The sequence below is a fragment of the Microcaecilia unicolor genome, chromosome 1, assembly GCF_901765095.1.
Source record: "Microcaecilia unicolor chromosome 1, aMicUni1.1, whole genome shotgun sequence".
Lineage (NCBI taxonomy): Eukaryota > Metazoa > Chordata > Amphibia > Gymnophiona > Siphonopidae > Microcaecilia > Microcaecilia unicolor.
The window spans coordinates 122296011-122321043 of NC_044031.1; the positions used below are offsets into that span (position 1 = coordinate 122296011).

Consider the following 25033-nt stretch of genomic DNA (forward strand, 5'->3'; position numbering starts at 1 on the left):
AGAAAATATCCCATCACAGGACGCCCCCGCACAACAGATGTCGTGCAAGACCTACTAAAAAAAAATTGCTAGTTCCGCAGCTCTGAAAGACGCTGTCCTAAAGCCCACTGCAGTCTTAACAGAAGAGCTGCCTGTCTATAGAACAGGAGATTACTGACCGTATAACATTAAGTGGCACTGCTGAAAAGAAGAGCAGATATCACGAAACAGCCAAAAAGCCAACTAATAACAGCTGCAGCAAAACTCAAATCAGCCCCCCCTGAATATCCCCAATAAGGGGGACAAACTGTATAACATGTCTAACCCCAAAATACAGGGAAAGGGCTGTAATAGCAATGTCAGAGAAGTAAAAACTACAGAGGCACTCACAAGGCCAGTGAAATCAGTATAAGCCAGACAGGATAAAAGTTTTTTTTTTTTTTTTTAACATACTGGAGCCTGACAGTAGCACACTAGTAGCTGAGTTGTAAGAGAAATTTATGAGTCTCCCAAAATACCTCCTGGCTCTCCCTGAGAACCGAATGGGGGGGGGGGGGGAACAAAACCCAAACCATTGGTTATAGTGCCTGCCAAAAATACTCGGGCAGGAAGAACAAGTGGTCCCAGAGAAAATAAAACTGACCAGCACTGAAAAGGCACCAAATGCAATCCGATACAAAATGGAACAAACATAAATGCACCAGAACTTGATGGCTCAAAGTAAAAAGGTGCCCGCTGCTCAGTGACAGAAAAGAGAGCTTGGAGAAAAATTAATATACCACTTACCTCAACACGGAATTAAAAAAATAAAATAAAATACTTGCCAGTAAAAAGGCATGTCAAAGGTCAAATTAGGCCATAAACTTTAGAAAAGCCTCATTGCACCACCATATCTACCACATAGGTTTGGAGAGGTACTGGGAGGGGGGGGGGGGGGGGGTTCCAGTACCACTAGGTCACCAAACTGGCACACAGACATCCAGAAATCAGCCCAAGTAGACCAGCAGTAACCCCCTTCTCAACTGTTACCTGGACAACCTATACAGGAGCTAACTAGCAACAACAGGACACACACAAATTTGTCCATCATCCGCTAGGAGACAGAGAAAATGTTATCATTCTATGCTGCATGATACCTTAAGGGGAAATTTACTCTGAATCACTTTGTTTCTCTGTCTCCTTCCGCTGGTGAATGGATAAAACCCATTGGTGCCAGACTGGTCTGGTATCGACAAAGAGGAAAATGGTTTCAGTTCTGTAGCCAGCACCAAAACACAATTACTGCAAATTCAAACAACCATGCTCTCCCGAAAAATGTTTTTTTTCAATCGGTTGTTTCAATAATACTTTCTCAATCAATATTGCAAGAGGGATTATCTTGTCTTTCCTTATAGAGTTAAAATGAACTTGTTCAAAATGGTATTTACCACAGTAGATCGAGGAGAGGTTGCTAAAAGATTTATTCTATATTGTACTTATGAGGTCTTTTGTTTGTATAAGTATCTAATTATATATGTATATATGTATCTAATTATACATCCCCTACAAACATGATCTGGCAGAAAATCACCAACAAAAAAAAATCAAACTCAGCTTAAACATTATGAATCCATGGGCAAATGCATTCCAACTTAAACTCAATACAGAAAAAGCACACTGTCTCATCATCTCATCCCAACACAGTACATACAAACCCACAAACATTAACACCCCAAGATACACCCTCCCTATCTCAGACAGCCTCAAAATTCTCGGATAACAAATCGACCGAAACCTCTTGCTAGAGACCCAAGCGAAATCCACCATAAAGAAAATGTTTTACTCAATGTGGAAACTCAAACGCGTGAAACCATTCTTCCCGAGGGAAATATTTTGCAACCTGATACAGTCAACGGTACTAAGCCATGCAGACTACTGCAATGGAATCTATGCGGGATGCAAAGAACAAATCATAAAGAAACTTCAGACCACCCAAAACACAGCAGCTAGGCTTATATTTGGAAAAACGCGTTTTGACAACACCAAACCTCTCCGAGAAAAACTGCACTGGCTTCCAATCAAAGAACGTATCGCTTTCAAAATCTGCACGACAATGCATAAAATTATTTACAGTGAGGCACCGGGATACATGACAGACCTCATCGACCTGCCAACCAGAAACAGCATAAAATCAGTACGATCATACCTAAACCTCCACTACCCAAGCAGCAAAGGACTCAAATCCACTTATGCATCCAGCTTTTCCTACTTAAGCGCACAACTATGGAACGCACTAACAAAAGTAGTAAAAACTGTCGACCACCTAAATTTCCGGAAAGCACTAAAAACAGACCTGTTGAGAAAAGCATACCCCACCTACCCAACATAACAAACCTGGATACCTGCAACTTAACATAACCAAAGACTGTAACGAACATATCTTAACTCTTCCTCTCCCTCTCTAAGTTCCCCCAACTGTATTTACCATACATGTACCTCATCCTATCGGAATATCACCTTGTATTTGTTCATACCGGAATTGGCTAACGCCGTTTACGGTACTATGTAAGCCACATTGAGCCTGCAAAAAAAAGTTGGGAAAATGTGGGATACAAATATAATAATAATTTTGTGTGTATGTTGTAAGCTGCCCAGAACTGCGGTGAATTAGAAATACAGTAAGTGAAAATGAAATGAAAGGTCTACAGTGCTCCAGATATTGAAGACAAAAAGGAACAAGATGAATATAGGAATAAGACATATAAAAGCTACAGTAGAAATGAATGGCGATGCTGCTTTAACATTTTTATACTAGCCTCTAACACTTCCTCTAGTCTGAATATACATTTATAATAGCAGTTGAATCGAGCTGAATTGCATAAAAACATGCCACTTGACTTGGCACTTGTATGTGTATCACATGCCACCTCCCAAGTTTGTCACAAGTCCTATACCTTTAGGCAGTTTAACATCCTACTGGCTCTACCACTTGTAGAAGAGCCCTACATAAATCAAGAGAGCTGCTGGATAAGTGTGTACAGCCTAAGAGATCTAATATTGTAGAAATGAGCACTTAAGAAGCCATTTTTTGTAATCTGTGAGCACATTAGGGGATGTGCATTTCAACCCTGTTAGTCTAGTAATCAGTTATGCTGAAATGATGCTTCGTTATAAGGACAGTGCCAAATTATACTAACATGCTTTGTACATTACTATTGTATTTCTATTTAAAAAAGAAAAAATACAAAATAGCTCAAGGAACCTGCATTAAAAATCTGAAGACCTGATTCTGCCCTTAAAAATGAAGACTCTGAGCATGATCTCAAGTGACAGAACTAAATAAGTACATGTTGCTTGAAATTAAAATGCACATTCATACAAAAGACAGACATATTACTTTTAAAGCTAAGGTATTTTGGGTCATAAGTACATAAGTATTGCCACACTGGGACAGACCAAAGGTCCATCAAGCCTAGCATTCTGTTTCCAACAGTAGCCAATCCAGGTCACAAATACCTGACAAGATCCCAAAAACGTTCAATACATTTTATGCAGCTTATCCCAGAAGTAAGCAGTGTATTTTCCCCAAGTCCATCTTTTTTTTTTTTAATTTTGGCCCAGTTTGAGAAGAAATAAACTATTTCATCCAGTGCTGAGATTCTGGCACAATCAAGCTTGATCTGCAACCTGGGGATTTCCTTCCTATTTTAATAGATCCTCCTTCCCACCAACCCTAGGGATGGATACAAAAGGCTACCGCGAGTCTAACTGCATGGTTATCATTGGTTGTACACGCAGAACAATGCAGAAAGGGATTGTTAACTCATGAGCAATACATGGCTGCATATTACATTAAAATGAATACATATGAGGCCATTCCGCAGAGATGCAGAGAAGGAAACAGGGACTCTTCACACATAATTACTGTGAGAATTTTTCTGCCAGGTTCTGGCCCCTTTTCGACCCTCCTGCCCCAATAGCTTTCCTGTCAGTGCCTAAGCAATGATTGACCCAGGCACTGACAGGAAATGTGACTTTTTTTTTTAATTGCAGATGCCCCCCCACCACCTCCAACCATGCCCCATCAAAATGCCCCCAAAATAAAAGGAATCCCTGGTGTCTAGTGCACCCCTCCTTGCCTCAGACTCCCACTCTAAAAAAAACCAAAAAAACACACCTTTCCCTGTTGTCTACTGGACCCCTCCTTCTTCCTTAACTCCCCCCAAAATACCTTTCCCTAGAGTGGATCCCCTCCTTCTGTCCTCAACCTCCTCCCCCCTCCCCAAAAGACCTCCCCCCAAGTTCATACCTTAAAGGAGGTAGGAGCAATGCCCACTCACTCTTGCCTCAACACCACCATCTTGAAAAATGGCAGCGACCAGTCTCTTGCAATACAACCTGGCACGCACAGGCCAGGTCAGTCTGCTATAATGGAATTTTCCTCTTATTTGGTACTTGGGCAGAGACCATCAATAAGGAAAACATATACGAGAGACTGACCCCATCCAGTGCATCTCAGGATGCACCACACCAGGCTAGGCACTGCCATTCTTCAAGATGGCGGTGATTAGAGACAGAAAAGAGTAATTACTCCTGCTTCCTTTAAAAGATCTGGAAGAGGACTCTAAGAACAGAGCCAATGCAGATTGGCAACTTTTTTTATTTAATGTCACCCTTCCTGTCATTGATGACCTGCAGATTACTTCCATGATTTTAACATGAGAGTAGTTTGCATGCTCATTGATTACTGCATCCCACAGTAAACTTGTTGTGGGAATCTTGCATAGGTAAACGGCTTTAATGTGGGACTTTCTCCATTGGCCCCCTAGTCTGGTCACTACTGCAGCAGCAGTCCAAGGTCAGGAGCCAGGTCCTAGGGATCTTGAACCTTATGTGGGTTACCCTTACTGATACCTTTCCAATATCCCCAGCCCTAGCCTACCCAGATATCTGATCCAGAAACTGAAACACAACTCCTATATTGTTGGTACTACACCCCGGACAGACTAGCCAAAATGTTTCCAGAGGCGTCTAATCACTGTTGGAGGGGCTGTCCAGTGAAGGGAGACATGCTACACATTTGGTGGACGTGCCCAAAAATACAAAGCTATTGGAGAGAACTGCTCAATTTGCTTAAACAAATACTGGGCAGAGAATAACCAATGACAGTGGACCACTGCATACTGCAATTTCGACCCACAGGACTGTCGAAACCATTACATTGCTTGGCCTCCATGTTTTTGGTGGCGAGCAAAATTGCAGTGGCATCAGCATGGAAGCAACAATTGGCTCCTCCGGCAGTGAAACTGATACATAAAATGGACTACCTATACCAAATGTCCAAGATGACGGCGTTAAAAAATGGACAACTAACCCAGTTCTCAAAAATTTGGAATAACTATAAAGGATGGAGACACCAGGCTGGGATTGATCTTGATGCGCCCCAACTGATGACACCACAACTATGAACAATGTTAAAGGCAGATGGACTGAAACCCACCATTTAATTAGCTATTGGGACACCAGTATCGGGACTATCCTAGGATGACAACAGACGGGACACAAGGGAGGCAGGGAGGAGAGGGAAAGGGAGCTGGGTATGTAGTTCATAGCAATATATTTTGATTGTATGTTAACATAAAACAGTTAAAAAAAAACCAGAACTCTATTCAAAGAGGTCATCATGTTAGCTGCTCCCATTGCAAGTTTTATTTATTTGTAACATTTATACCCCGGTTTCCCGCTCAGTAGCAGGTTCAGTGCGGCTTACAATGTACAGTACAAAGTATCACAGAGATGATGGCTTACAATGTATGGTATAAATTTAGACAGAATAACTCACACATCTGCCCTCTTAAATAAATTAGAAACTCTGCAGATGGATTATATGCTATTTAATTATGCCCAAAGGCAGCATTGCTTATTTCTAGCAGATTTTGATAAAGTTGCCCTTTTTAGAATTTGTTCATTTATATAGCTATAGATTCCAATTAAAATTGCCTAACCAAATTTGTGTTTCTTCAGTTTTCTCTGCACCAAAGAAATACTAAATACAATAACAAAAAAAGAAGACAAGCTCACAAAGGGGATCTTTTACTAAGCTGCAATGGTGTTTTTAGCGCATGCTAAATGTGAGAGATTCCCATAGGAATATATGGGCATCTAGGTTTTAGCGAATGCAGCTTAGTACAAGACCCCCAAAATTTGTTGTCAGGGTGACATTGCAACAAATCTCCCCAACCCCTCAAATATATAGTTTATACAAAGATGAACCTAAAATACTAATGCATCAGGTACAGGACCTATTACAGCTTCATGTGCATATTTAGTTTACACACCATTTCCTTCCCAAGATCCCCAATTCCATTACATAACAGGATCATCAGAGCCCTGTACCATTCTTGTATGTTACAGGATGTTCAGAACAGATCAAATGAGTACCAAAAATTATGGAAAAAAAACATTTTATTTAGTAAACATTGAATCTAATAACCCCTATAGTTATTTGAAAACAAAATCAGAAAAGAAGCAACAATATATTCTACTTTGGTTCTGAGATTCAAATACCAGTTATCAAAGCTAGCCAATGCGACAAACGTCTGAACATCATTTCTTGCTTCTTCAACTGAAAGATCTCCATTAAAAATATATATATACTTTCTCCAGAGACGGTTCTTCTACCAACACATGCTGCATAAACCATGTCAAGTGAAACGATCCAACATTTTGTAATGAAGTCTTTTCTGTAAAAGTCTCAATACTACTAACTACTACAACTTACAGTTTAATTGTGTTTTGATGCCCAGGTTTGAACAAGAAGGTCTCATTGTCAGAGAACAATTACATGCTTCTCTTTTGCGGGGCGAGTTACCTATGCAACAGTAAAAAAAAAAAAAAAAATGAAAACATTATAGATTAGGATAACTGTTGTTGTCTTTCTTAATCTTATTCCGCCATTACAAAAACTAGCTATTTAGGAACATAGGACAAGATACATATTTTATGTTTAGCTTCTAAAAATCCACAGGCACTGTACAATTATTTTAATGCAAGCGCAGCACACACATTTTATCATCAACTTACCTATCACGCCTGCAAATAACTGAAAAACCAACCAGCCCTCCTGACTGTACTCTACCCTTTACCCCACCTCTATACATTTAAAAAGCGCCAGCGTGCTTCAGCGAACGAATCAGAGTGACCTATTGATTGACACGCCCCTTGTCAACATTTACTGCTGGGCTGTGTTATGTAAAGTACTCCAAGGATAAGGACAGGACAGGAGGAGTCTCTTATTAAACCTCCTCTTCGCCTCCTCCACCGCACCGCCCTCCTTGATCATTTTCTCTGGTAGAGGCGAGCTAGCATTCAGGGCACGTCAATGTGCATTTATTAGGGTGTGCTGTGCCGGTGGCTACAAATAAAAATTAATAGGAGCTACAGGGTTAACACCTAGTTTGGCTCGCCCTATTTTCATAACTGCTGCATATGATGACAGCAAAAACAAGAGGACGCCCAGCCAGTAACGTCGGTGTATGAGCGGAACACTATAATACCCTGCACGAGGCTATCCACTACGTCTGTTAGCATTAACAGTCTAAACTGTATAATGCGGTGAAAGAGCGCGTTATTACCACCAATACCCACGAGCCGGTCTGTGGTAATCAGAAAAATGAAGGGATTAAAAAAAGTTTACCCTACTTCTGAAATAATAGTAGCTAGCGCGGTTGCCCAGTGGTACAATGTTTGCCGGTGTGTCCCAAGCCTCACTCACCCGCAGACTAGCCAGCATAGGAGCCTTATTGAGGGAGGAATAGCGAGGTGGGGGATGGAGTTCTTGAGAGCCGACAGTCGTCTGGATGAGTTTCCGCTGCCGTTCTCTCTTTGGTTTCAGTTTCCCGCCGGCTCCCAGCGTGTGTAAAGGTGTCCGCGAACAGCAGATTCGTCACTCACTGTTATGCCAGGGGAATGGCGTCCCAGTGAAAAAGACTATAAAGTACAAACGTTTCTCAATCGGACATCCCAATTTGGCTGAAATGTCCGATTGAGAAAGGTTTGTGGTCTTTTTCACTGCAAATGTCGCTTGAAGCTGTACTAATTAGAGCAGCAGGGGGGGGAAACCGAAAACGGTAGTTGATTCGAGAGTCGGGGGCTCGCCTACAGAATGAAAGAAGGCAGAGCTAGTCGTGGTCATTTACCAAGGAACTATCACACTCACCCCTTAACAACAAAATAGGGAATAGTAACTGAAAAACGCGGGGACCGTCGTTCGCAAAATTATGCAATCGGCAACAAATTTGCAGAGGTAAATCACATACATGAGCTGAGCTATTCGTGCACTTTTCTTCTCTTTCCCTTCCCCTCCCCATAAAATTGTCGTTTTTTAATCGCGAGGAGGAGGGACTGCTTTGCAGAATGACGAAAGTGCGTTTGGGGGCAGTGACTGAGGTTTGCAAACACGGGCACACGTGACATATCGTTTAGGCTGCGTTTGCAGGCATAGCTCGCTGCTCTAGTCTTCATCGGAAGTCTGTACTATCCTTGTGCTATGTATGCTCTCTCCTTATGTATTTTCCATAGTGGGTAGAAGAGATGCCCAGGGCTGGTGTTGGGAAATACTATCCTCAGTTGTAGAATTATATTTTATGATTGACGAAAGGACTGTGATCTCGGAGGAAACTGTGCTGGCAGTTCATTTGGTGAAAGGTAACGGAAGAAAAAAGTTTAAAACATTGAATCGTTTTCTTATGTCAGACAAAATAATTGAAGGAGAGATATTGCCTAAAATGCAGTATACTGATGTGTGGAAGAAATAATCTTTTGCACTAGTGATGTAATTGATAACGTGTTTTCTGCAGTATAAGTAATTGAAAATATGTACACCGGAGTGCTGTCATTTTGACTGCCGCTGCTGCTACTTTTGGTGTGCCGCGAGCCGCACCTCCCCCGTCCCCCTTCGGGTCCCTCCCCCACAGGAAGTGCTGGTGGATCACTCAGGGACGGGTACGTGCTTCCCAAGGAGGTTTAATAGTGAGCCTATCTAGTCCATTGTAAGAAAGGAAGCCCATTAGGACAGTTTTTGTTTCCCCATCCCAGCAACCGTCATTCCCGTTTTACTCAAAACCAAGCAAGCCTATGAGCTGCTGAATTCAGATTGTCTTGTTTTTATTGTTGGTCCATCTGTAACAAGTCTAAAGCTGTTTCAGCTGGATAGGCAGTGCTTTTATAACTTATTGGACAGCTTTTTAATTTATTTGAAAGCTTCCCATATGTAGATATGAAATAACAATTGAATATCACTAAAATAGCTTTAAAATGATTATAGCTGGTAGAAACAGCAATTTTAAACTGTATTTTTGTGCCCATACAGGTGGCCAAATTTCAGTGAGTATATCCTGTTTCCTGATGGGTCCATCTTAAATGTTGTTGTAATCTGCCTTGGGAAGCCTGGTGTTATAAAAATGGTGGAATATATTGAATTTAAATGGAAGTAGAATTAAACTCGCCTTTCATTGGGGCACATGTAATCACATCTTCGTCTGTTTTGTAGAACTTTACCTTTTAGATACACAAATGGATTATTCTTTTGTTTGAACATGTTTCAGAGACAAGTCGTTTATATGTCAAAATAATACAAATATTTTCTCTCAAACAGATCTCTTATTTGTGGAAACATAACTAAATGGGCAATAAGCCCCTAATGCAGCCCATTGGTTTTCTTATATTTTGTTCTTGTGATGGCTTATACTGTGCCAAAACTGGAAATACAGTGAGACAGAATAATAGAATTCAGTAACATCCAAAACTTATTTTTTATGTTTTAATCATCTTTATTAAAAGCAAAACATATTGGTTGATAAGCTTGGAAGGATGTAAAATCAAAATTAGAAGGTTGAAAAACCAAGATGCGCTCATATTAATTATATCATGATAAGAATAGACAGATTACGTGTACAACAAAATATATAATAACTGGAAAAATAAGGAAATGCATAGTGAACCTGCTTGAGTAGCAAAACATGAGTAACGTTACATAAACAAGTAGTACATATGTTAAGTAAGATTAGTACAAATAAAACAATTAAACACTAGACCACTGACCTTGTAATCTAATATAATGATGTTTCCCTGGTGCTGGATATTAATATAAGGAACCAAGGTACAATTGAGAATCCTACATGAGATAGAAAAAAAAACCAAATTGTACACATACCAATATCTAATGAAGGTGTGAGTACAGAAACACTTGTGTAATGGAAAAGAGGGGGGGGGGGGGAGAGGGAGGAAAAAAGGGGGGGAATCGCACCAATGAGGAGGGAGAAGAAAATAATAAATAAAAGTTGTACAGTTCATGTTATGGAAAGGGATATTGTGTAAAAAAGATCGCTTACATGGAGAAGGTTACAATCACTCAGGAAGAGATACTTCCCTTATTTATGATGTAAAAACGTTGTGTAATATCTAAAATAATGTATGAATACAAATGGATACACATAAAAAAGGGGACTAGGTGGTACTGAATTGATATCCATACATTATACTAAATGGGGAGTTGTTCTCAAAAAGGCAACAAATGAACGAGCCTGTAAAAGAAGGTAAAACAGCCCTATTGAAGCAGCATCTGAAAAAAAGGAGAGGAGAGAAAAAAGCTCATACTGTATAAACTATTTTAAAAAAGTATGACATAGATGATCATGAGTATGCTGCATGAGCCACAAGACAATGCTAAATCATGAAAAGCGAAAGCAATGCAAAAAATACTAAAAGGTAACAACAGCTCGGAGTAGTAATGAAAGGTCTCTTTCAAGTATTTATAAAAAATGGATTCTACGCTGCTGCTGTTCTAAAGGTCAGAAATGGAAAATTAAACCTGAAGCAATGTTATGTGCCTATTGATGGAAAATGTTAACTTAAAACCCCCACCGAGCGGCACATTTATGGTAAAGGGGCCACGGTATAAAGAGATGGAGTCATAAGGTGGGTAAAAACTCTACAGATGCTTCTGTGTGCAGAAACATATCAGTGGTGTGTCTCTGGTATTGGTGACAACGGGCTAATTAATATGAGTGTACTCATCTTGACATTTATATAAAAAAAGGAATGTAAACATACTGTAGGACATATGAAAGAAAGCATACTGGTAAAGTACACAGTATTGTGCAAAAATGTAATATGTGTAAGATGCATTAACAAATGATTTCTAGTAGTGTAAACATAAAAGCAAATAACCTAAGGTGAAGCAGTACACTAAAAGCAAAAAAAAAAAAAGGGGAGGGGAAGGATCATGATGTTGAATGCTTACCAAAAAAGTGCGATATACTTTGGAATCCGCCAAGGAGATCCAAAACAAATGTAAAAAGGAAACGCTCTTGACTGTCTGATATTTAAATGTTAAAAAGTGCACCAAATTCAACATCCTCACGAGCATGTTTATTTCGAAAATGGATAAGTAAAGAGCGTGATTCCAGGCTGTGCAAATGATGATGATGCCATCTGTGAATGTAGTTTGTATAAAACATGAATAAAAAGGAGGCTAAGAGACCTAATGTATGAAAAAAGGGGGAAACAGTGTCGGGATTAATGATAGGGACAGGATGGATGCCTTGTGGGAATGAGGTTGTGATGTAAGAAGTATAAAAATAAAACTGAAGATAAAAATGAAAATAAATGTAAAAATAGAAATAAGAGACCGGGGGTGAAAATTAACCTACACTTGTCGGTTGTTTATATTAAAAAACGATAAGTGCAAAGAAACAACGGTGCTGAGTACATTGGTGAAAAGAATCAAAATGAAAAAGGAGGAGGAAGTGATGTCAGCGCTGAGAAATGACAACCTGATTCCTTAGCTCTGCTGGAGCAGAAAGAGAAAATAATCAACACCTGAAGTTGCAGGTCGATTCTCCTCTCCACCAACACCAGGTGCCTTCTATACGATGGCTGCGCGGAAGAAGCTTGATAAATTCAAATATATGGCTGAGAAGTGTGCCTGCAACACAGGGATGCTGCAGAAAAGCAAGATGGTGGAGCTGACGCGGACTCTGTTCCAGACCATGTGGAACCGATTGAGGTCGACGGGGATCTTACAAAGCACGATATAGCTCGCTGGTTTAAGGAGTTAAAAGCTGAAATGTCTGCGATTCGGAAAGATATTCAGTCAGCAGTCTTAGAGTTCCAAAGGCCATGCAGATGATTTGCAAACTCTTTAGAACGGAAATTAAATTGGAAAGAAAGATAAGGACTGAATTGCAGTTGATGTTGGAGGATCTTGAAAACCGATCCAGGCACTGTAGCTTACGTTTTAATGGAGTACCTGAAGATGACAAGTTTAAGGGCAGCATCCAGGTGGTTAAAGAGATCTGCATCCTTCCTCATGGCTACAGGAGAGAATACTCCCGGCGCTTCTGAGATGGCGTCTATAACATTGGATAGGGCCCACAGAAGTCTGGGGCCCCAACGGGAATCCCTTCCTCGGGATATAATTGCATGCTTCCATGACTTCTCAGTGAAAGAGACCATGTGGAGAAAAGCTAGAAACTTGGTCGACATCACCTGGAACAACTGCAAAATTAAAGTGTTTCAACACTTGGCCAAGGCAACACTTCAACGTCGAAGGGACTTATGCGAGGTATTGAAATATCTACAGCAGACTGGATTGATATATCTGTGGCTTTACCCATTGGGATTATTATTCACAGTAGGTGGACAGACGCGCAGGGTCCAGACTATGGCTGAGGCCTGGAGAGCAATACTGAAGTTGGGCTGTTTGGTTGTTCCGGCCCCTGCAACTAAGAGCAGCGCTTTGGAGTCCCCTGCAACATTGAAACCTTCTTGGCAGAAAGTCAGCACGGGCAGAGGACGCCACCCTTTAGTGACTCAGTCCGAGATGGAAGCTGCAACTTGATTCGAACTTTGTTTTAGACTGTTTTCCACTTTGTAGCTATGTAGTTGCTCCGTAGTGGAGCCTGGCCAGCAGGCTACATGCGCAGTTACAGTGAGACATATATCTTGAGATTGTGTGAGGGTGATGTGATGTTTAACTGTATGGATGAGGTGTGTGTGGAACGGGGGAGTGTTTGAGGTGATTGATGACAACAGCGCAATTGTAAGTGGTGTTAACTAAAGGGCAGAGGGTGTATTTTGTACATGTGTGTGTGGTTGACTCCAGCAATGGCGCACTTTCTCAGGGAACAAACTGGCCGAAGGGGGTGCAGGTCAGTTGATTAGGGGAACGGGTTGGGGGGAGGGGAGGGGAGGGTGTTGGGTTGGGTTTACGGGTGGGTTCATGGAATGTTAATGGTTTGAATGATCCAGGAAAGAGAAATATCTTTCGAGAGCTGAGGTGTCTCCATTGGAATGTTATAATGCTCCAGGAAACACATATCAAAAAAAAAAAAAAGATGTTTCATTACTTAGCCATAGAGCATATAATTTTATACGCATGCTGACCCAAGAGGGGGTAAAACTGGGGGGCTGGTGATCTACATTAAGGCAGGGGTACCTTTTACCAAAGAGAATATATTCACAAATGACTTGGGGAGATGCCTTGCAGTTAAAGGATGCCTATATGACCAGCAAGTAACTTTTAACTTGTATGCTTCAAATGTGGGTCAGGGGATTTTTTTTTTTTACTCCCTGCGGGAAGACCTTTTTCATTTTGTCTCGGAGCATGTGATCATGGGGTGTGACTTTAACTTGTCTCTAACAGCATTACACCGTTCCAAGGGAGGTGTGGGGAGTGGCCTGGCTCAGAGAGAAAAATTATTGCAACTGGTTAAGGGACTAGACTTGCTAGACGTATGGAAATTACAACACCCGGGTCAACGCTCCTTCTCCTTTTATTCACATGCACAACAGACCTATACGAGAATAGATATGTTATGGTGTAGTCGTGCTTTGTGGGGTCAAATGCAAGACATTGAAATTGAGAGCATACATGCCTCTGACCATGCCCTGGTTTGGGCCCAGTTGCTCGGCTTAAAGGGCGAGCGGTGTCATACCGTCTGCAGATTAAATGAATCGATACCGGGGGATGCAGAGGTATGAGCAGAAGTGTGTGGTGTTATAAACAACTATATAGAACTCAATAACGGGTGAGGCATCAGATGGCATTCTCTGGGATGCTCTCAAGGTGGCGGTATGTGGACAGCTTATTAAGTGGGGAGCGAGATGGAAGCGGGAACGTAGCACTAAAGAGTTAGAGCTTCAGACACAACTAGTGCGTCTAGAGACATTGCACCAGGAGGGGAGATTTTGCCACATCTGCTAGCTTGTAGGATGAAATTACAGCAGCTTCAGGTGGATCAGGTGGAATTCCATAGAAGATTGGTCCAGCAGAGGTTTTATGAATTCAGTAATAAAGCTGGCAGAATGCTGGCCCAACATCTTAGAAAGCATCAGGTTAAGCTTACCATCACTAAAATTAAGGGGCCTAGAGACATTCTATAGTATCGAGACAGGGAAATTCAGGATCACTTTGTCCAATTTTATACTAATTTTTACAAAAGAGGTGAAGGGGTTCAACCATCACAGATTCAAGAGTATCGGCCAGGATGGATTAAAGGGATTAACTGCAGCCAATCGGGACTGGCTAGAAGCCCCTATAGCCCTTACAGAGATTCTGCGGGTTGTTAAGGGCCTTAAAGGGGGGAAGACACCAGAAGTGGATGGATATACTGCAAAATTTTACAAACTTTTTGTTACTGAGTTAGGTCCTCACCTGAGACAGGTAGGTAATGCATGCTTTGAAGGCCAGTCCCTCCCACCTAGTATGCACAAGATGGGGATCTCGGTCATACTAAAACCGGGGTAAGATCCTACAGTATGTGGCTCTTATCGTCCGATTTCTTTACTCAATATCGATGTAAAGATCCTGGCAAAGGTTATGGCGGATCGTTTAAGTAGAGTACTTCCACAGCTGATCCACACTGATCAATCTGGATTTGTACCTAGACAGCGGATAATATTAGACGGACTATAAATATAATTTGGGGGGCACAGTTGCAAGGGGAGACCTCAGCCCTGCTGACTATGGATGCTGAGCTGGCCTTTGATAGGGTTGTGTGGCAATATCTATGGGAAATATTGCACTATATAGGTTTTGGTCCCAAGTTTCTCTGTTGGTTGCAGCGTCTCTATGCAGCTCCTGTGGCTCATATTAAGATCAATGGAGGGTACTGTCCACAATTCTCCATTACTAGGGGGACCAGGCAGGGATGTCCACTTTCTCCTCTGTTATTTACATTGTCTATTGAACCCTTGGCACAATGGGTTTGATCCCTTCCCGGCATAAAGGGGGTCCAGATAGGGGGTATAGAGCATGATAGCTTTGTTTGCTGATGATATATTTTTCTATGTGAGAGCACACCAGTTGACCCTGCCTATAATAATACGGGAATTAAACAGCATTGGGAAAATGTCGGGATTCAAAGTAAATTATGACATCAGAATTTATGGGCATAGCCATCCCAGATGAGGACGAGGAAAGGATGCTGCAATCTTTTTGCCTTTCGTAGGGCGTGAATCAGTTTCCGCTACCTGGGTATACAAATATCCAAAGATCTGTCTAAATTATGTGCATTGAATTATACCCCCTTATTTCAACAGTTCGCTGAGATCTGAATACTTGGAAGAATGGGTGGCTTTCATGGTGGGGTCAGATTTCGGCAGTTAAAATGAATTTGTTACCACGATTATTGCTCCTGTTCCAAACTCTCCCCTTGGTGGTACCGAGGGCAGAACTCCTTAGACTCCAGTCAGATATTTCCAGATTTGTTCTCGGGAGGCCGTCCCTCGAGGCTAGCTAAGAGGGTGATGTGGGGTCCAGTGGAACTGGGGGGACGGAGGATGTCCAACTTAGTGTGGTATTACTGGGCTGCACAATTAAAGCTTATTACTGGTTGGAGTCAGGGGGGGGGGGGGCAGTTGTCCACGACCTCCCTAGAACAATATTATGTGAAGGATTACTCCCTGGGAGCAGCCCTTTGGGCTTCTTTTTCTAGTCTGACCTATAAACAGATGACATTTAACCCTTTTGTCTCACATTTACTTTCCCTTTGGGGCTTTTTAAAAACTAAGCTGAGGGGCTCCTGTGCTTCTTATTCATTTGTACATGTTGCTCAGGAGCCGAGATTTTCAGTAGGCCTGAGATGGGGGCGGTATTTGTTGACTGGGCCCAACGCGGTCTTATTACATTTCAAGATTTCTTGGATGTTGGGGAAATGCGCTCTTTTGAGGAACAGCGGGAGTCCCATGGATTGCTCATCACAGACTTCTTTTCCTATTTACAAGTAAAACACATCTCCAGTCGGGTGGCTGAGGGTTGATCCGGATGAAACTGAACAATTAGAAAATGTATGGGCCTTATTGGGGACGATTAGGGAGATTATTACTTATACCGTTTTATCCGAGGGAGTGATTTCTTTTAAGCTTTCTTATTTGTGGGAAAAAGATTTGGGGTATTAACGGAGTGTGACTGAATGGAAGGCGATATGCTTGGAGGTGAAGAAAGATTCTATTTGTGTCTTCATTAAAGACAATTCATTTAAGGTATTGAGTAGATGGTATAATACACCAGATAGGGTAAAAGCTATGTTTCCTGGGTCCTCAGATCTATGTTGGAGGTGTGGTGCGGACACAGGTACCTTTTTTCATATCTGGTGGACATGTGGGGAGCTTCAGGGGTTTTGGAAGGGAGTTACGCAAAGCTTGTCCTCTTCCATTGATACACAGGTTCCTTGTGATCCTAAAGGGTGTTTACTTGGATGGGGTAACTGCAGAGGCCTGAAATGGCAATGCCGCCTCAAAAGACTATGTTTAGCAGCAGTGAAGTGTGTCATAGCTGCGCATTGGAAGCAGGGCAGAGGACCAACATTAGCCAGCTGGCGGCTGAAGATGAAATTTGGGGGACTTGGAGAAATTAAGCTGGTCGTAGGCTGGGGTGCTACAGCTCCACCACTGAGGAATGGGTACATTTGGATCCGATACTGAGACACTTAAGAGGGTCGGGGAAAGTGAGGGGGAGGGGTGTGTTTAGGGTTAGTAGGGTTCTGGGGGGATCGCTTGAAGTCTTACTAAGGCAGAGTTGAGTACTCTGAAGGAACCACAGAGTGCTCCGAGTTATGCACAGCAGGCGGGGGGGGGGGGGGGGGGGGGAGTAGGGTTAGGAAAAGTTTACTGGAATAAGTATCTGTTATTGGACAATACTAGTATGTTTACTGTATGTTACTAGTATGTTTGACTGTTGGAGAATACCTTTTGAGTTTGTATTGTTTTCTTTGTTATAAACCTTCAATAAAAACTTAATGTTCAAAATAAAGAAGGAAAAAAGAAAGAGGATCTGTTAACCAGATATGTTGGGGAACCAGGTGAATATAAAAAATATGACAAAAGGTATGTGTGCGTGACTGTTAAAAATAAAAAGTAAAAAAAAGGACATAAAATATGCAGATGTTTTGCATAGAGCAAATATTATGTGTACTGGGGAAAACAGAGGGAAGTATTAAATCAGAATGGCCTATGTTGATCATAGAAAACAAACAATGAATGCAAATGGTCAGTTATTACAAAAAATGCTTATAATCAATATCAATGTTTAAGCCATGTGTTTCTAAAGTCTGCAACTGGAAAATCAATTTTTGTTCTTCACGTAACAACATGTTATCAGTTATATTTTCACCAGTTTCCTTTCAAAACCTTAAATACAAAGAACTTTAGTTATGATATGGAATGCCCTGCTGCTTTCCAGTGTGAAACTAAAGGTGCATTTTCTACATTGCATTTCAGACAGCTATGATGTTCAATTATTCATGTTTTTATAGGTCTCTTGGTTTTTCCGATGTAAACTAAAAGGCATGGTCATAACACATTGTTGATAACATTGGAAGAAGTGCAATCTGAACTATGGTTGAGTTTATAAATTGCTCCAGTACTGGGATTTTTGAACTGTTTGATTACGAGTGCATGTTCACATACAGTACATGTTCCATATGTTGTATGTCCACTGGATATGTCATTGGAGTCTTCAAGGGGAACTCCTGACAGGCTGGATGGAACCAAAATCTCTTAAGTTTTTCTCGCGAGAATATGCTATTACTAGACGTTTGTTCTTAAAGCATTCATGTTTTTCTAGAATGTGCCAATGTCGTCTAATGAAAGTTTGTATGTAACTTGCTAAGAAAGGGAATTTGAGTGTGCACACGATGTCTGGTGTTGGTTCCTCAGATCTTGTGGATAGTAACTTATCTCTATGTTCCATCAGTGCTCTGTTGTATCCATCTGCTATATGCTTCTTCAGATGTCCCCTATTCTCAAATCTGTGGGCCATGATATTGGATTGATGATCAAAATCTTCAAAGCTCATGCAGATTCTCTTCAGACGTAAAAATTGGCACAAAGGTAGATTCTTCTTTAAATTGTGATGATAATAGCTGGTGAAGTGGAGGAATGCTTTCCAGTCAGTGGGTTTTCTAAGCAAAGCAGTAGTGAAATGGTATGCATAAACAGATTTCCTTCTCATGATACTGTATTTTAAAGTGAAGATTGTCATCTCTTGTGTTGAGCCAATTAAAAAATTAAGTGACGTATCCCCTTTCCAAATGATAAAAATATCAATGTATCTCTTGTAAAAAAGGACTTGAGATTTATACGGGTATTCTTCAAGAAAGGATCTCTCAAAATGGTCGACATATAAGTTAGCAATGTCTAGGGCCATGGATGAGCCCATGGCCACTGCCTTTAATTTGTTGAAAAAATTTGTGTTGGAAACAAAAGTAATTATTGGTGAGAGCCATGGTTGCCAGTGTGAGGATGAATCTGTTAGGAATGCGCCTATGGATAGTTCGGTTCTGGAGGGTTATTCCAATAATCTGAAGAGCTTCATACTGAGTCTATATCCAAGGTTACAATCAATGTATTCTCAAGGTCTCCATCAAAATCTTGTAGCAGATTAATCGTGTGTGGAATCTCGAACATAGGAAGATATGAGGGGTATGTAAAGTCTGAGAAAAAAATCAAGAAAGATAGAAAGGGGTTCCAAAACTGATTCATTACCAGATACAATTGGTCTGCCTGGGGGTGAGTGAGTGATTTGTGAATTTTAGGTAACACATAAATTGTCAGGACTGACCTCTCTCCCTTTGGGGCCCAGTTCCGGGCTGGTGGTGCGGGTGGCCGTTGCAGCTCTTTACTCCGCCCCTATGCACTGGCGCGGGCAGCCACCACAGTGCTCAGCTCCTCCTCTCTCTTGTCCTCTGCAGTCGCAGTCCCGGGGTCCTGCGCGGTGGCACGGATGGCGCCACAGCTTTGACTGAGCTGGCTACTCCCCTGCTGGACTCCTATTAGGGAAGAGCATCTGCTGACGTCAGACGCCTTCCCCTCTTAAGGAGGGGCCAGATCCTGACCTACTGTGTATGTTGGTGCTGGTGCGTTCCTGGTCCTGACTCTCACTACTAGCCGCCTGCCTGGACCTGAAGCCTGACCCTGACGCTGCCTCTGCTACCCACCTGCCTGAATCTGAAGCCTGACCCTGACCTTGTCTCGTTAGCTGCCTAGTCTGTTCCTGGTTACTGCGAAGCCAAGTCTGTTCCTGCTTCCTGCCCCGGCATCCCTAAGTCCTGTTGGCTGCCAGCACCCAGGAGCTTAACCGCTGGAGAACGGCAGTCACCACAGGTGAAGAACCGGGATTGTCAACAGCTCCTCCTGGAACAGAGGTTACGGCTGCTGGCCTATACTTCTGATCTAAGAACAGCACAAGGGCTCAACTTACCCAGTCTGTGACATAAATAGTGGGAATGGTAGGGTTCAGTGTAGGTAGAAAATCTGCTTCTTTATTTGTAAGATATCCTTCTTTGGAAGTGAAATCTATAACAGACATGATGTCTTTCTGTAGATCTGCAGTCGGATCTGAAGATAAAGGTGCATAGTACCTTCTATTACTCACCAGTTTCTCTATCTCTGAAACATATTCTGTATGATTTAGGATCATTATTCCACCACCTTTATCAGCCGGTTTGATTACAGTCTTGGTGTTCCTCTCTGCTCTTGATAAATTATAAAAGCAGGGTCTTTTCTTCTTTTCAATCTTGAGTAGGTCCTGTTCTACACAAGAGTTGAATGCTTGAATAAGTGGGTCTATAGGTCCAGTTGGAGTCCAGGCAGAGGGTTTCTTAACCTTGGACATATCTACACCTGGGAGTTGTTGAGAAAAGCAATGAATAATCTGTAGTTTCCTTGAAAATTTGAAAAGGTCAACACGCGTTTGAAAAGCATTATATCTGGCAGTAGGCACAAAAGAAAGTCCTTTTTATAGTACTGATGTCTCAACAGGATTGAGAGAACAATCAAATACATTGGAAATACGGATATCTACCTCCAACTTGACGGTATCCTCTGTTGGCTGGCATGTATGGTCGACCTCTGCCCCTTCCCCTTCCTCTTCCTCTCCATATGCCCCTCTGTGGGAATCCATGTTGTATCTGTAGAGATCCGTGTGATAAATTCTGGAAACGTGGTGGAATCTCGTGAGTGTCTTGCTGCCAAATTTTCTTAAAAAAGACAATTGGAAAGGGGCCATAATCTGTATGGGTGAGGAACATATTTAATTGCCTTCTGCAACTGCCGGCCCCCAGGGCCTGGGATTACGTGCAGGTCTTGGGCTCCATGGCAGCCACATTGGACGTGATACCATGGGCCTGGAGTCATGCGGCCCCTCCAGAGATCACTTCTTAGCTAGTGGTCTCTCCAGTCAGAGGACTACTCAGTTTGCCTTCCCTGGGTTCCATACGCCCGGCTGGCCATGTGTTGGTGGCTGTGCTTGGACAGTCTATGTCATGGGATGGCCCTTACGACCCCGAACTGGGTAGTGGTGACTACAGACACCGGCCTGTCGGACTGGGGGGGCGCATTGTCTGGGCCAGGTAGCACAGGGGTATTGGTGTATGGCAGAGGCTTCCTGGTCCATTAATCAATTGGAACTAAGAGCGATCAGGCTGGCGCTGCAGGAATTTTACCCGCTGCTGAAAGGGAGACCTGTTCATGTCCTATCAGACAATACGATGGTGGTGGCGTATGTCAACCGGTAGGGGGGTGCTAGAAGTGCCCCGCTGGCCAAGGAGGCATCACTTCTCTGCCTTTGGGTGGAGCGGTGCATACCCATTCTCTCAGCAGCTCACATTGTGGGGTCTCTGAACATCGAGGCAGATGTTCTCAGTCACCATGTGTTAGATCCGGGGGAGTGGAAACTCTCTGGTCAGGCATTTTTGCAGATCACGGAACGCGGGGGTCTACCAGCGATGGATTTCATGGCACAGGGAATCAGTGTGAAGGTACCGCAATTTTTCAGCAGGGGCAATGATCCTCAGTCCTGGGGGATTGATGCGCTCCTACAGTCTTGGCCTCCGTCTCGACTCCTCTACATGTTCCTTCCGTGGCCCATGGTGGGCAGGGTAGTGGAACGCGTTGCATGTCACCCGGGTCAGGTGATCTTGGTGGCTCTGGATTGGTCCCAGCATCCTTGGTACGAGGAACTGGTCTATCTTCAGGTCGACGGCCCCTTGTGACTGCCAGCCTGTCGAGGGTTGCTGTGGCAGGGACCAATCGTCATGGAGGATCCCTCCCCGTTTTGGTCTTATGGCCTGGCTGTTGAAAGGGCACGATTAAGAAAGAAAGGTTACCCAGACAGGGTGATTACCACTATGTTGCAGGCAAGGAAGCATTACCGCGTCTACGGCGTACACAAGGGTGTGGTGGGCTTTCGAATCCTGATATGTGACGACAAGCCTTTCGGCTTGGTCAGCATCGGCGATCAACATCCTGGCTTTTTTGCAGCACTAACTCAACAAATGTTTGTTATTGAGCTCCTTGAAAGTTCAGGTAGCAGCATTGGCATGTTTTCGGGGATACCTTCAGGGTTCCTTGCTGGCGTCCCATCCGGACATTGTCTGCTTCCTGCGTGGAGTGAATCATCTGCATCCGCCGCGCCTTCCTGTGATTCCCACATGGAATCTTAATCTGGTTCTGCAAGCTTTTCAGCTGCCTCACTTTGAGCCCTTAGCTCATTTATCTTTGAACAACCTGACACTGAAAACAGTGTTCTTGGTGGCTATTGTGTTGGCAAGGAGAGTCTCAGAGCTACAGGCCTTCTCCTGTAGGGACCCCTTCCTCCGCTTTACCGAAGCAGGAGTTTCTCTTCGGACGGTTCCATCGTTCTTGCCTAAGATTGTGTTGCGTTTTCATCATTTTACAGGGAGGATTACCCATCGGAGTTTCAGGCCTTGCGGTTCTGTCATGGTTGTGCCCATGTTTCGTGCTCTCCTTCTTCTCGCCACCTGGTGGCCAGACCTGGAGGCTGCAATGGACTGTCTGTTTATTGTAACCCATTCCAGATTTCAGTCCGGTCCGGATCTTCCAGGCTGCCAGACTTGCTTGCTTGGATTGAACCTACATAGCACCCGTAGTTGCCTGGTGATTGCTGCAGTTGAGCCTCAGCTGCTGCGGGGCTTATTAGTCAGTTGGAAATTCTCTGCCTTTACCTTTGCATCGCCTTAGGCCCTGGTTTGTTGGTGCTTGCTGCACTTCTGTTTAGTTTGGGTTCTTGTTTGTTTCTAGTTAGTCTGTGTGTAGTTTAGTTGTTTGTTTCTTAGTCTTGTTCCTTGTTTGTAGTTCTTTGTGTAGTTCTTAGGTTGTCTGTGTCTCCTGTCTTTAGTGGTTGCTTGCAGCTTTCAGTCCTGTCCTTTCGCTTATCCTTTCCCTGCCTTGCTGCCCCTGTATATTCCTTTCGCCTCTGACCCGCAGTCCCTGTTCAGCCTAGTTGGGATCCTGTTCTTGCCCTGTCCTATAAGTCCTGCCAGCCGCCTGCAGCCAGGAGCTCAACTCCTGGTGAAAGGTGGCCATGTGCAGGTGAAGCCTAACTGTTTGTCAGATTCTGCCTTGTCTCTGGTTTTGCCTGCCACTGCTGCTCCTCGGCAGTGGCCCAAGGGCTCACAAAACTAGTTCCTGTTTTGAAAATGTGACAGGTTCCTGGATGTGTGTCAAGTTGTTCTCTGCTACTTGGAGGTCACAAATGACTTTTACTACTCAGATCATCTGTTTGTTCTGTTCGCTGGTCATAAGAAGGGGGAAGCTGGCTTCCAAAGCCACAGTGGTTCGATGGCTACGGGAGGCCATTTCTTCGGTGTACATCTCGTCGGGGAAGACTCCGCCTCTTAAGGTGCGAGCACATTCCACTAGGGCGCAAGTGACTTCGTCAGCTGAATCGTGGTTTGATCTCATTGCAGGAGATTTGCAGGTCAGTGACTTGGTCGTCGGTACATACCTTTTCGAAGCACTATCGTTTGGACGTGGCAGCATGGGCCGATGTCTTGTTTGGGACATCTGTCCTGGAGGCTGGGATTTCTGTATCCTACCCTACTTGAGGACTGCTTGAGTACATCCCACAAGTCTCTGGATTGATCTGTGGGACGCTATGGAAGGTAAAATTTTCTTTCCAGTAATCCAGACAGATCAATCCAGAGGCCCACCCTGTGGTTTTTGGTTTCTATTTGGTTGTTATAGGCTTCTTGTATTTTCGACCTTGGGTGGAGCAAATCTCTTTACTTGCTGTGAGCTGCATGAGTTCTTCCTGCTATGGAGATTGTAGGGTTTGGTTAATTCATATGAAGACAAGAGAGTAATGATGGGCTCGTGGTTTGATAGGCCACACTTCTCTGTTAGCGACAATACTGAGGTTTAGATGACTGCACATGACTATTGAACCTCAGAAGTTCTCTCTATCTCCACCTTCTGGAAGAGGGACATAACCCACAAGTCTCTGGATTGATCTGTCGGGACTAATGGAAAGAAAATTGTCAGGTAAGAACTAATTTTACCTTAGCTGGTATTTTAACTCTTGTGGCAATTATTTTCAGGATTCCCCTTAATATATTTTAGTAGTAAAAATATGTGTAAGAGTAAACGTGACCTTTGAACTAGAGTTCCACGGGGACAGAAATTTCACCCGTTCCTGCTGGAATCTCACTTGTCCTCTACAAGTAATCTTCTCCATCCCTGCCTGTCTCCTGTTCTAAAATAACCCAACCTATGCCATCGTTCTGGAATTGAAAGATATCAGAGATTCACATTTCCCAAACCTGACATGGTCCAGTTGAAAAATTAAAATATTTTGTCTACCTTTGTAGTCTGAGCATTTTATTTTTCCATTCGATTTTTGTCCGTGTCTTCTGATTTTTCTTTGTTTTTTTTATTTTTCTGCCTTTCACAGGTCTTCTTTCTGCTTGGCATTTCTTCTTTCTCTGTCTGCTATCCATCTTCCCTGTGTCCCTATCTGTCTGTCCAGCACGTGTCCCTGTTCCTGTCTACTCCCCATTGGTTCAGCCCATCTCCCTCCAGCCCCTTATGCCACCCTCCTCAGGTTTCACCCAGCCTCTCTCATATCCCCTTCCTCAGCTTTTACCCACTTTCTCTTTGCAGCCCCCCCCTCCCCTCCATCCTTCCCATAATCTCTCTTGTGGCCCACTTCCAGCCATTTCTCACAGCGCTGCTTCATACTCTTCCCCTGCATGGTGATTGAGCTCTGCAGAGACTTTAGCCATGCATGCAGGAAGTTGGGGAAGTCTTACAAGACTTCCCCAACTTCTTGCACCACATGGTTCAAGTCTCTGCAGAGCCTGACCGCCAAAGTGGAGGAGATTGAGGCAGCGTCGAGGATAGGGAAGTAGTCTGGCATGGTGCTACACTACCGCGGGAACCCCTCAGGACCTGTGTCCATCCCCACAGGAGTCCCATGGCCCTGGAGGGGATACCCGCAAACCCCTGTTCCCTTGCAGCTCTCTACTTTGAACCCCATTGGAGTTGTATAAATCAGCTGCCCTGAGAGCATGTTAGAATTACTTTCAGTCATCTGTGCTAGAATGCTGTGCTGCTGCCATTCTTTGGAGAAAACTGGTAAGATAGCTTTGGTTAATTTGTTACCTGCTTACATCCTGTGGATTGAGTTAAAGCTCTATTTTTGATGTTTTATTCATTATGGGGTCCTTTTACTAAGGTGCAATAACAGATTTAGTGCGCGCTAACGATTAGCACA

At 43.1% G+C, this 25033-nt stretch overlaps 2 protein-coding genes across 2 annotated transcripts in view; one reads left to right on the top strand and one right to left on the bottom strand.

Moving 5' to 3' along the window:
* DBF4 (DBF4 zinc finger) overlaps nt 1–8312 on the bottom strand; it is a gene marked incomplete in the record, with an annotated part of 201998 nt that extends 193686 nt beyond the window's left edge. The window contains 2 exon segments of the mRNA XM_030199739.1: nt 6740–6829; nt 7733–8312. Of these exon segments, the coding sequence (XP_030055599.1) occupies nt 6740–6785 (46 nt within the window).
* A 139-nt stretch (nt 8313–8451) lies between these two features.
* Nucleotides 8452–25033, top strand: part of SLC25A40 (solute carrier family 25 member 40) — a 109375-nt gene continuing 92793 nt past the window's right edge. Inside the window, exon 1 of the mRNA XM_030189935.1 lies at nt 8452–8664. The gene's annotated coding sequence lies outside the window, so the exon portion shown is untranslated. The remainder of the gene's footprint in view (nt 8665–25033) is intronic.